The following is a 13314-nucleotide window of genomic DNA, read 5'->3' on the forward strand; positions in this document are numbered from 1 at the left end:
GAGATACACAGTGAAATGAAACTATTGAAGTCCATGGCTTGAGTTGCATATATAAGAGTAATAATGATGAAGATGATGATGACTTAAAAAAACAAAACAAAAAACTCACATTTTAAACAGTAGGTGTTTGCATATCTGTGTACACAAAAAACTGAGCAGGTCTTTAGAGAGACTGGATTTACCTGTTTGGAAGACTGAGAGCAAGAACACAGCTGAACCCACATAAACAAAGAGAGGCCTCTTTTGAACACTCAGTCATTAGGTTGTCAAAGCAGTGTGTGTGTTACTTGTATGCCTTTGTGTTGAGTTCCAAGGAAATAAAGTTGTGTCTCTGTATGTTGTTCTTAGGAAGGAACGAAGAACCAAGACAAATGAATATGAATAAGAATAAAAATATAGACTAGTTTGCCAAGTCACAGTGTCTCACCAAACTGCTTCTAGTTATCTTCAGAGTTTATCGACCCACTGAGACTTGCTGCCTGTACTCTATCATAGTAGCTTCGCTGTGAAATGGATAGCTCAAATCAATGAATGGAATGACTTTATTGTATTTCCATCCAAATTGATTTTGATTTAGAGGAGGAGTACCTGGGTAGAAATTCTATAAATTTACCAACTTGTTGTTCAGACAAATTTCAACACAACCTGACACCCACAAAAGAACAGATACTCAGAAAGGCTACAGGTGGATGTACACATTTGTGTTTGTACTTTACTCTCTCCTGCATTTGTGTAGGTAGATGATGAGTCTAACAGTAGAACAAATGCACACATATAAAAGTTTCTTTCATTTAGTAGATACTGCAGTTTAAATATAATGTAAGTTATTGTTTCATTTCTATGTATTTTTAATTGAGTGCTGTTTACATTGTTAACTGCAGGAAGCAGGGGGTGGGGTGGGGGTGTACTTTTATAGTTAAACGTACTCCTACAAGAGTAAAGCAGCTGGCTAGCTGGACCTTTCCCACCACTACACACCTCTTATTAAACCCTCTTTCCATTCTCAGAATGGGATTTGCTTGCTGGGAGAGAGGAGGGATACTTAATCCATTCTTCCACTGCTAGTCACCTGCGTTGGACATGAAAGATAATGATATCCTGTACTCTTCAGTCCCCTCCCTACTCTCCTCTCCTTTCCCCTTTTCTCCACTCATCTCCTCTACTCTCCTAGTCCCCCGTTGTAATTATTTTGCTCCCATTTTCCTCTTTATGTGTTGTTCTTTCATACTTGTTTCATATTGTACACAGTGCAAAGGGTATTTTCCTCTTTTTTTTTTATCTGTCATAAAGTTCACATGACTTTTTAGGAAATCATTATGTTTTCAGACTTAAGAGAGCTGATGTCTGCAAAACTAAGACTTGAGGTTGCAAAAGAGAAGCACGGAAAAGCTCTCAAAATGTTTAAGACTGCTGCCAATTGGTCCGAGTTGATAAAAACATCCTTTGTAGCAGCTGATATCTTACCCTGATTGCGACCCACCTCTGTCACAGTCTGTCCTGTTACTCACATTCACTTCTCCCTCCCGTCTGAATCAGTCAACCCTTTCTGTACCCCTCCGGTCCATTTTCTTTGGCTTCCTCCTTCACATTTGTCTAATGGAGGGATCGTTTTAATGGATTGCCCAAAGCAGCAGAGAGGCGGACAATCCTGCCACTCTACCTCTACCCCTCCACTCCACTCCTGTCCTCTCCATCCTTCTGTCTGTAACAGAAGTGGAAACATGCACTCTGTTTTTTTTTGCTTTCCTTTGTCTTGTCGCCCAGGCAACCCCCTCTAGTTTGAAGAGAAACTCTTTCACTTGGATTGACCAAGTAGCAGGGGTTCCCTGCTACTCTGTCACTCCAAATAAACAACAAAGCAGTCACTTTGGTCAGCAAGAGAGGATCCTTGGAATAGGGGAAAGTGACCTTAAATTAGCTCAGAATCTAAGGGAAAGGGCTCTGATCTGGTTTGGAAAAAAGGTGCTTCTGAGACTAAGTGTAAGAGAGAATGCCAAAGGGTCACTTAACTCCTGAAGAAAGGTCAGTATGAGGAGAGAAGAAGGAAGCCAATGAGTGAGCAAAAACTGCAATAGCTGGTTAAAAAACAAGTCAGTGGTGGGAATTTGTAGTCATAGGACTGCATTAAGCAAGTACAGTGAACGAGTTTTAGGAAGGTCAGTTGCAGGCAGGGGATGAGGAACGGGAAGATGATTAGGCTGAGACCAGGCAGTGATAACAAAAGGAAGATGTGAACAAATATAAGGAAGAGGGCTGGTGAAGAAACGTAGCACGTCAGGGGTGTGGCCATAAGCAAAGCATAGACAGGAAGCATGTCTTTCTTGCACAAAGCAGTTGAGTGTGCAACCTGAGAGGAGGTGTGGATACTGAAAAAGTGTTGGAGGCATGAAGAGGCCAGAACAGTTGACTGAAGTCAAGACAAGCACTAACTTTGGGAATGTGGGTAAAGGTATGTGTCAGGAAGGAATGGATGGTGAGTGAATTAAGGAGGAGGATGGGAGGGAGGCATACTTTGCTCCTGGTGTTTGCATGTTGGCCTTCTGTTGCTTTCAGTTTAATTGCATATGTCCTCTGGATGTACCTTTTTGTTATATCATGGCTGCAAGCCTGTGTTTCCCCTTTTGTTGCGAGAAATATCCTCTTTTGTAAAATTCTTTTCCCGCTCATGTAACCCTTTCTCAGTAAGCTGCTGGGAAATGGCATATTATGTCAAGTTGTACTTTTTAAGTACTATGATAGGGCCACCATTAACCCTTAGCACAAGTATAAACCCAACCAACTTCATACAGAATAGAATAATCCTTTAATTGTCCTACAAGGGGAAATTTGGGTGTAATACAACTTCATGTATACAACTTCATGATTTATATTTTCTTATTCTCGCCTTTGGAAATTTCTTTTTAATCTCAAATAGCTTCTGTTGCAATTCTGTGCCTCAACAGTTGAGTATCCTTATCTTTGTTGAGCATTTCAACACTACCCCTCATTGTGTCCTTCTCCTTTTCCACCTCTGTTTGTCTTTGTTTTCACTGCTTTAACCAAGACTGCTCATTTACATGAACTGAATATTTTAATCTGCATAGTTGTAGATTGAAGTAGTAAGTTTGCTTTGGATGTTTTGTAAAGTGTAACTATAAGAAAACCCTTCCCACCCCCAAACCTCATGTGCAGGATAATCCACTTCTCTGCTGTCCACACATATGCTGAGTGTTTTCCAAACATTCATCATTTTGCCAACATATGGCTAAAAGGCTACATCCATTGAAAATTCAGCGCTTCGTGGAGCGGTATTTTGGCAAACAGGAACTGTTTAAACATACTGTGCATACAGATGGGCAGCAGAGAGGTGGAACACGCTGTAGGGATGGTAGAGAAGAGTCATTAAGATATTTCAGTGAACTATAAGCTTCTGTCTGTGTTTGTTTTGATAGCCTTTCCTGCCACCTCTCAAGCTCTCAGGGGTGAAAAAAAAAACTTAAAAAAAAAAAGGGAAATTGGGTTTTGTTTTTGGTATAAATATATATATATATATATATTAATTGCACTTAGGGTGTTTTATTGGTCAGAATGTGAAGATAATTTCATTTACTTATTTATTTACTCAGTATCTAGTTGGAGGTTTTTTGGGGGCTGTGAGATTTATACCTTCCAGCTTATGAAATAATATTACACTTTCTTTCTTTTCATTTGAGATAAAAGATGTCCAGGAGGCTTAGTTTCACTTAAGTTAGGGATTGGAGCAGATCCCAGCTCTAATAAGTAGAGAGCCAGGGTACACTCTTGATCCTGGCTTATAAATGATGTGTTAGTTGCCCCAAAGACAGAGAGCAAGCACATTTTATTAGTAGCTATTTCCAATGGGCTCCTCAGAATGTAGTTCAAATAGTTGAGAGCTCACTTTGTGGCACTAGTGTCAAAATTTATGATGGAAAGTAGAGAATTAAGACAGTTAGCACTCTCCTTTTCTGCCCATTACTTTCCTTGTCCTAATGCTGTTGCTCAGATGGCTTCTGTCTTTCACTGAGGGGAATGTGGAGAGGAAGACTGAAGACAGAAGGTAGAGTGAGAAAAGAGAACGAGTGTGAAAGAGCGGTTCGCTGTGTGCATTTTGTATTTTTATGAACTCGACTGACTTGGTGCGTCAGTGCACACGCCTTATTTACTGGCTGCCTGGGTGGGCTGGGAGCAGGAATGGGACTGTTAGAAACATGTGCATACAGACAGGATGACGTCACAGTCGAGCTAGAGACCAGCTTCATATCAGCCGCAACGCTATTGAGTTCTTAGACCACTATTTCTAACGCATGCGCTTTCTTAAATCAATTATGAAATAAAACTCCTCTGCAAATATTTAAATTTTGAAATTTTTTGTGTCACAAATACATAATAGAAGAGCAGCATACTGGAGCGGTGTGACCAGGTTCATTTCCAGTGAGTCTCGTACCCTGCGAATGGACTCTCAACTCCACTGGATTGAACCTGCTGGCGGTAGTACTGTCCTCTGTTCTGTGGATGCGGTTATATCGACATTATGGCTCCTGAACCAGTACTCAGAGTCGTGCGGGCTCTGTTTAGAAGAACAAGGGACACGGGGCCAGCTGGTATGAGTACAGGGAGTATTGGTGCTAGTTGGTTAGCAGAAAACTTTAAAAGCAAGAGCAAGAAAATTAATGGATGTAATAGTTCAGGGAGACGGATTTAACAAAAAAGAAAAAAAGTGTAGCAGTGGAGCACCACTTTAGCTCAGTAGGTGAGCAGGCGACCACATGCCGCATGGAGTTCAGTGGCTCGGGTTTGAGTCTGACCTGTATTGTAGTATAATGAAATGAAAGTCAGTTGCAAAGTATGCTTCAGTGGGTGTTAAGATACCCAAATGGCAGAGCACAGTAAAGTTTCTGTGTGTCTGCAGATCCACATTTTGCTATTATGTTGAAAGATGCAGAAGGTCAAAACAATACCAGCCTCGTCATAAAGAATGTACTTTATACATTTACACATCCAGTTTTAAACATTTTGTCATGTCGGAAGAAGCCATAGGCCATTTCTTGGACTGTGCTCATGTTTAAACTTAGCCTGTATTTGAGCTCACGGAGACAGTACTGGGACAGGCATACTCACAAAAATACCAGACTTGCCTTTGACAGGAACTATGTTTACTAGCAATGTACTGGTTTAGAAAGTAGCTGCCATGAAATTAGTCACTTATTATTTAAGGTGAGCATGGAGAAACCTCCCCTTTAGTTAAACAATGCAAAAAAATATCTCTGTGTTAACCTGTATGTAATAAATATGAATAAACAATGTTGATTTTTGAATGGATTACATTAATATTTGAGCTCAGTGACTCTTAATTTGAAAGAAACATGCTTCTAAACTTTTTTTGTTTTGGGTTTTTTTTGTGGCTACTTGGGACTTTTGGTAAAACAAATATACACACGCATACACACACACACACACACACACACACACACACAAAGGCATGCAAACTTCACCATGGCAAAAGTTTAAATCCAAAAACATTGAAAGATGCTTCAGCAAACACTATTTATTATACATACACGACATAATATTCTGATGTAAGCATGCAGAGATGAGGTTTCAAAAAAGAACATAGATGTGCGAGTTACTCACTGTTGCCCATATTCACAACAAGTTCACACTCAAGTATGTTATGTGCAACCACCTGCACACGCTTGCAGACTGTGGGATGTAAATTTTCAGGCTTGAGAAGAAATGCAGGATGGAGGAGCAACCTCAAGGACTGCAGCAGAACACACAAAAAAAGATAATGAGAAAGATAATGAGGAAGGAAATGTAGGAGGACAATGAAGTGGGAGAACAGTAGAATCAGTCCCATTTCTATACGTGACACACTCTTTTGCCATGAAGCGCGTGTGAAGCAGGTAATGGTTGGGCAAGCGTTACATGCCCGCCTATTTTAAGCTTGGATATCAGCTTGTTACTTGACTGCTTTGCGCTAGGGTGTGAAGTGTGCTCTGACATGTGTTCAGGAGGCGGGGTGATGTGAGAGGTGTGTATATGCGTGTGTGTGTGTGATATACATATGTTCAGTTTTGCTTACTTTCTGTGAATGCTATGTAAATGCATACAAGTTCTGCAGCAAGCCTTCTGTGGCTGGTTGTTACTGTTGAGCTGGTGATTTGTTAAGTAAACCTTTTGCTTATCTATCATCTATCCTTTCATCTATCATTTCTGTTCACCCACTCTCTCCTGTGTTTTTCCATTTGGACATGAAACGAGAAGATGTAGTTGAATAAAGATAGACGGTAAGAGAGAGGCTGATGGAGATCATGGATAGAGATGGTGCGATAGGGCAAGAAAAGGAAATGTGGGTGCCGTGCGATAAAGCTTCAGGAATATATGGGAGGGAGACAGGCCGGCAGATAGGGAAATAGATCGGTGGCTGGGAGGGATGGTGATGAAGTGATGGAGAGTGTGAGGAGGAGGAGGATGTGTAAGGAGGGTGTCTGAGCTGAGTGCAGGGGGGGAGGGAGGGATGAGAAGGGGAGGGAGAGGTGAAGGAAATGGATAGAAATAGCTGATGCACTCTGAGGCTTACAGAAAATCAATAGCAGTCAAGAGGGGAAGCCACAACCCCCACCCTGGTCCCTCTCTCTGGCTCTTCTCTCTTTCTCTCTCTCCCTCCACTCGTTTTTCTTCCACTCCGTGTCTGTTCCTGTCTCCCTTTCCTCCTCAGTGGTCTCACCTTTTCATGCATGTTTCCAGCCCTGTCCTCTTCTTCTGCACCTCCCTTTTGCCCTCTTCTTGTCACCCACAGTTCTCTCTCTCTCTCGTTCTCTCTCCTCCTTCACCCTCTCCTGCCAACATTGTTGTGCTGGTTTCGTGAAACAAACAACTAAAGTCGATGGCAATTTTCTGCAGCCACGGGGAAGGCGGGGCCTGCAAACTATTCATTCTCCACATAGTTACTTAAGCTGGCATTGCTTGCAATCATTTTTCCTTCATTTAGATAAGACCTTTTTAAATTTCACACAGCAGGAAATGGTTACTGCACACTCAGTTCATTTTTTAAAAGTTTTTTCAAAAGTTTGTTTTGTGACTTTCAAAGAGACAAGAGATAAATTGTGGTGCTCTAAAGCAGTACTTTGTGTCTTTAGTATTATGAGTCATAGTTTTTCATATCATCTGCTTCACATGGCAGATATTTAATTGTCAAAAAACCCCAATTCTCCATCATGATGCAGTCTGTTGACCTTATTATTCTAGCAACAAAATATCTTACTGTGTCCGACTTCCTCTTGTTCAGATAGCTATGCAAAATTCACTTTTAAACACAAAATCACCTGAAAGTTAAGTTTAGAAAACTTTGCAGCCTATTGCTGTTTTCCCACATGTATGTAAATGTTACTTCACAAATACTGGTTCATTATGCTTTTAACCAGGTTAGCTGTTTTTCCAGCTAACCATAGCCTCTTGTAGTTGTACACTGACTGCTTCATTGGCCAGACTGCTTTTGTTTTAGTCCAAGATATTATTATTCTCCGAAGATGCTCATTGTCACCAACTGACTACCAACTCTGCTATCTTGGACTGGTGCTGTTTTACCCTGGAAAATTGCTGTGAGCTGGGAGGGCCACTCAAACCAGGTGAAGAACTGGTTCATGTGCTGCTGCAACAATATCATTGAAGTCTCCACAGCAGAATAAGACTAACCATCACCAACTGTAGTCCAAAACAGTAAAATTGGACTTTATCTATATCTTTATTTATAATGGGAGACTTACTTGAGTAGCAGCTGATTATATTACCCATTTCTTTGTCATAGACTTTTTTACTTGGTGGGGCAAAGACAGTTCGACCCCACTGCTTCCTCATATGTCAAGGAAAGTTGGGGACTGCATTGGATTTGCGAAAATGACTGAAGACACGGAAAAGGTGATTCAAGAAGGTCACATCCTTTGCAAAGTCCGTGGCTTGCCAATGAAGGTTCATGTGACAAAGTCCTTCGTACAGTAGTTCAGTGTCCATGAAATCCATTTTGTACTGTCTAAAACGTCCTAGATATTGTCGAAGAATTTGCCATTTCCTCGCACATTGTAATTCATACTGCAAATCCCACCATTCGGCTTTTCTCGGTGCCCTAACAGCAGAACCAAGATTGTGCACAGTCTGTTAGTCCAACAGTGAACACGATGTTACTGCAACATTTTAAACCTGCTCTGTAGCTTCTGTGTTGTGCTCTATAGAGTGACTCTAACTGAATGACTCGTTTCTGAGTCAATTTACAGGATTCTGACAATGTGCAAGTGAGACCACATTCAGGGAGGGAGCTGGATTTTTGCCTATTGTGATCAGTGAATGAGTGTTGCAGAGACGAGCCGCTATGCAGCCGGCGAGCTCCCTGAATACTTCAGCAGTATTCTGTCCCAAATCATCTCAGTGGAAATAGCCTTTTAGCCTGGTTTTCACTACACTAATATAAGCTTTACTTACTTCAACCTTTTCAATCCATTTATTTGTCCTGCTCTAGGGATTGAAGTATGAAAGGAAATGCTTTTTAAGGACTGAGGAATTCAGTTGTGAAAACCTCACTCTGCCTCTTTCTGTCTCTTCCCCCCCTTTGTTGTCAGTCATAGCTTCTCTTCAAAGAGGCTGGCTGTAAGCAGGAAAAATCCCACAAACAAACAGCCGATAGGTGAAAAATTCTCTTTTTAAACACCTTTGTAATTTTTTTGTGTGCATCTATTTCTTTTTACTTTTGATTCGTTCATTTTTATTGAAAAGGTAGTCTTGTCTGGAGTGCCCTTGGGAGTGCTTACCCTTGGTGTGTATACCACTGCCACCATCTGTGGTGAGAACGTCTCAGACGAGAGACGTCCCCACGACAAAGGAAAAATAAAAGCCAGAATAAATAGGAAAGACAATAAAAAGATGAAAGGATTGTTGAAAAACAAAAGAGTAAAAGTCTTAGCTGTGATGGAAGCGGCGGTATCATCAGAAAGCTTCTCTAATCCAGGATTACTGTGTTTATTTTGTGTGTGTGTGTTTTTGCATGTGTGCCTACATCTACTGCCTCTGATGTGAGACAAGAGTATGCCATATGTGTTTCAGTCACTTTTTTGCTGTACACACGGTCAGCAAGCGTTCTCACAAACAAACATGTTGTCATTGTTTTTTGCTGCTGTGTATAAAGCCTTAAGTTGGGTTAGAATAATAACAACAAAGGGATTAAATGGAGATAATACAGAGGTCTCCAAACAATGGCTATAATGTAAATAACGCCAAAAGGTATTCCTTTTATGTTGTAGTATATATTATAAAATGATACACAGTACACCACAGAAAAAAAATAACTTTCATGGCCGTGTACATAAGAAAAACTGATGCCTATTTGCGTTGTATTTTTAGGGAAATGAGCTGCTTCTGTATTTTTGGATGAGAAATACATAGAGAAACTTTTTAGCCTGGCATGATAATGGTTGTTCAAATACAATTTTGTTAAACTTACCAAGCGCAGATGATGGCGATTTCTGGGCAATTTAAGACTTTTTGCTGTAGTTTTTTTGCATGCAAGAGGGTCTGAGTGGGGAAAAAGAGTCGTAGGAGTGTAGAGATGGCTTAGTAAGGATGTCTGAGTGCCCTCCATTTGTTGTGACCATGCAGGGGCATCAATTGTGACCTTCAAATGGACTTGAAAGTGGTATAATAAGGAAAAACTACTCATTTCGAAAGGTTTGTAGCAAGCCTTACATGTTCTTTCCTTCTTTGTACAGGAGCCTCTGGCGGGTCCTACCACTGCCACCCAGACCATGCGTATGGAGAGGAGAGCGATAAGGTAAGAAAGACATTTATTAAAGTTTTCACAGAATTTCTGGAAAATGGAAAAACTTTTAAAATGTACTGGTTTAATGACCCCTCTCCCAGAGATGAAGCTCTGAGAAGTGCTTGATGGTGTTTAGTATTCAGCAGCAGGCAATGAGGCTTCTTGTGTAGACATTTGCCTCCAATTGCCTCCTTGAGAAACTCAAACAGCAGTACCTCTGCTTTACATTTCATAAATGCCAAAGTATGTTAAGAGGTGGTACATAACTGTATGCACATTATACATCTGTGAGAGAGGACTGCAGATTGTTGTTTAAGTTTATTCTTTACAAATAGTTAGGCTGTCATCGTTTCATGTATTTGTTGTTTACTTTTGTGTAATAAAGCATACCATACCATGCTTTTGAATAACCAGCTGATGTCCAGTTGTTTACAGCAGATTAATCTGATTACTGGATATTGCATTTAGCCGCTTTCCGTTATTTGCAGTGTTTTCACTAAAAACAGTTTCCCTTTTCTGCTAAGGGTGCGTATCCTTTTTGTTTCAGAAACTATATGTTTGCGTCACCAGTTTAAAAAACAAAACAAAAACCTTGTGTGTTTGTGTGTGTGCTACTGATAATATTTCAGTATACAAGTGTACTTGAGTAAATGATAGTCATCATCACAAGTGAAGTTGTGTGTTAAAAGCTAACAGATGAAGTGGAAAACGGGTAAAAAAAAGGAGGAGAGGCGAGACAGGATGCTGAGGAAGGTGTTGCAGAAAGCTTGGAGGAAAAGAGGGGAGGGAGAGAGGCGAGGCCAAAAACAGGGAGGGGGTATTGCTAATGATTTCACCTCCAGCTGTGGAACTTGGTTGGAGTGAGAGAAGCGAAAGGAGGGGAAGGAAGGGAGGAACAGTGGCAGAGGAAACAAAATGGGCTTTGAAATCTTGTTGATGGAAAGAAAATAAGTGGGGGAGGGAGAAGTGTTTGAGTGCTAGTGGGAGCATGTCTGCAAAATATTAATGAATCTGTAAAAGCAAATGACCATATTTGCTCAGTGTGCAAATTCGTGAACAGACTCTCATGGCAGGAAAGAGAAACCCGGTCTCTATTGTATTTTTTTTAGGTTTGTATTTTCATGCAGTCTCTGGGCCTCTCTTTTATTTTGGTTCTCAGCAAAGACAGTGAAGCCATAACAGCTGTTGGCCAGAGTTGCTATGTGTATGTGGGTGAGAGTGGATACATGCATACCCCAAATGTAGACATGGTGAAAGAGAATGTGGAAGGGTGTGTCTGCTCCCCTCCCTCTAACGTGGGTAGACAGGCCCATCAAACTTTCATAGTAATGGGCAATAGTCTGCATTTGTTAAGATGTGTATGTCCTGTCTAAGAACCTTTTTTGGCCTCATGTTTTAAGCAAGGGTCTTGGACAGGGCAGGCAGACAAGGAAAAAGCAGGGGGCACATGAAGAGGCGATCATAGATTGGTCTAGATTATCTGATGGAAGGAAAGGGGGGATGGTAGGAGGTTATTCGGAAGGGTGGGGAGTAGAGGAGACTGGCTTAGATATGAAAATGGGCACAGTAGATGTCCCTAGGGTTTTGGGGTTGGGGCGAGACTGGTAGAGAGGTTGTGGGGTGTTGGGTTGGAAGAGAGGAGCTTAGTGTCTCAGAGTGGGGTGGGGGTGGACCACTAGTGCCCTCCATCCAATGCCGTAATGGGTGTATTGTAGTATCTTCTGCTGGTTTTGATAAAATGAAATGGAGAAAAGCTTATTTTTCATTTCTTATGTAACAAATAACCTATCCTCACTGTTTCACTCCGATTCCAACTTGAACTTCAACATATGTTGTGTTGCGTCTCCCGAAAGAATCTGTTGACTTTTAAATGTGATTAAAAATGTGTTTCAAAAGCAAAGCAGTGGGAATAAGTTTAATTTGTTAATGTGTACTTCATATATGCCAAGTGTCCATCCTAAAAAAGAATTTAAAAACACAGATTTTAGTTTCAAAAACAGTCTGGGATTATGTTTTAGCCTGGACAGCAGGCAGAAAAGACTTACGTTTCTGTTTGAGCTTTGTTTGCTAATTAAATTGGGTCAAAACATTATAGCTAGGCATTTCATCCTTCTTGTGTGGGCATTTTTTACCCCCATTGCCATTTCTTCCTGTACCAATTTATGATGCTTATGGTACTGCTTTAATAGATTGTCATATTTGCTTTGCGACTCCTCATCTTTGGTCCAGGTCCTTTCTTCTTGTACCTTTTGCTTTTCGTTCATTGTAGTTTTTTCTATAAGCCAAAATCCCTTTTGTCTTGTTTACAGTGTCACAATCATGCCCAGCATGCATGTGTGTCGTCATTTTAATATGCCTTCATAGCCTTGTTAGTACAGACAAGAGATTATTTGTAAAACTCTAAAACACTGCTTGTATGTACAGAGATTTGTTTTAAAATGAAAACATATTTGTGTGACTGAAGTCTTAGTCTTCTCGTCATGTCAAGGCTCATATTTTTATTTGTTTTGTTTGTTTCGAGTTCGCCTGTTTGACGAAAGAAAATTTCGTACTTTGAAGATAAACTGAATTCATTACAGCACCGAATACGAGATGTGTTCTAGAAAACGACTTACAGAGTAGTAATACAAAAACAAGACTGAAGCAAAAGCCATCTCAAAGCGCCTTGTCCATTTTATTCACGTATTTATTTTTCAAAATGTTTGGTTCATTCCACCTTACCTGTTGAAGAAAACCCTTAAAAATAGAGATCTGAATGAATTTTAACAGGGGATAAGGCAGAAAGGATTTGCTCAGCTATCACATGGCTTCAAAAGAAGTTACAACATACTTGCTTGTATTCTGTTTATCTTGGACCCAAATGATAAGGTGTATGGTGAGTCACATAACATATAAAAAATTGAAGAGGCACACCCAAGTCCACATTTTTTCACTCATTTGGGGCCCTGATTCTCTCACGTTGCTCTAGCCCTTTGATTGGACAGATTCAAATACCAAAGTCACACTCATTTCTGTATTTCTATTTTTTATTTCTATTTTTTTTTCATCAAATATCCTTCCTTCTTTCCAGTCCGCTGATATAATATTGTACATGTAATACTAAAGAAACCATAGTTAGTGTTGGGGCTGGGCAGAATAGAAAATTTTGATATATTGGTACCAGTTTATGTAATATTCAAGAAATGACTATTCTAAATAACAAATATGCTTAATGGGGAGATTACACAGGTTACCATCTACATGTGATTTTAATTGACTGCATTTGAACATGACGGTGTGCACAAGTTTACTCTAGCCTGGCTTCTAGCTGCTAACCAGCTTTTACTGTACAGACCAGCCCTCCAGTGATGAAAGGCAGAAACACTGTTGTAAACACTGTTGTAAACACTGTTGTAACTAGGGATGGTAAAGAACTAACTTTACCAGGCGTGATTACTTTACTGTAATCACGCCTGCACACTATTTCATAAAAATTTACTGGCATTTAAATGGTGCTTTTCTAGTCTTAT

At 40.3% G+C, this 13314-nt stretch overlaps 1 protein-coding gene across 1 annotated transcript in view; it reads left to right on the plus strand.

Moving 5' to 3' along the window:
• The window catches only part of rnf38 (ring finger protein 38), a 24662-nt gene that overhangs the window by 3270 nt on the left and 8078 nt on the right, over window positions 1-13314 (plus strand). Inside the window, exon 3 of the mRNA XM_005735850.1 lies at window positions 9756-9817. Coding sequence (XP_005735907.1) covers window positions 9756-9817 — 62 coding nt within the window. The remainder of the gene's footprint in view (window positions 1-9755; window positions 9818-13314) is intronic.

Source organism: Pundamilia nyererei, unplaced genomic scaffold, assembly GCF_000239375.1.
Source record: "Pundamilia nyererei isolate P.nyererei 1_Seehausen unplaced genomic scaffold, PunNye1.0 scaffold00065, whole genome shotgun sequence".
Lineage (NCBI taxonomy): Eukaryota > Metazoa > Chordata > Actinopteri > Cichliformes > Cichlidae > Pundamilia > Pundamilia nyererei.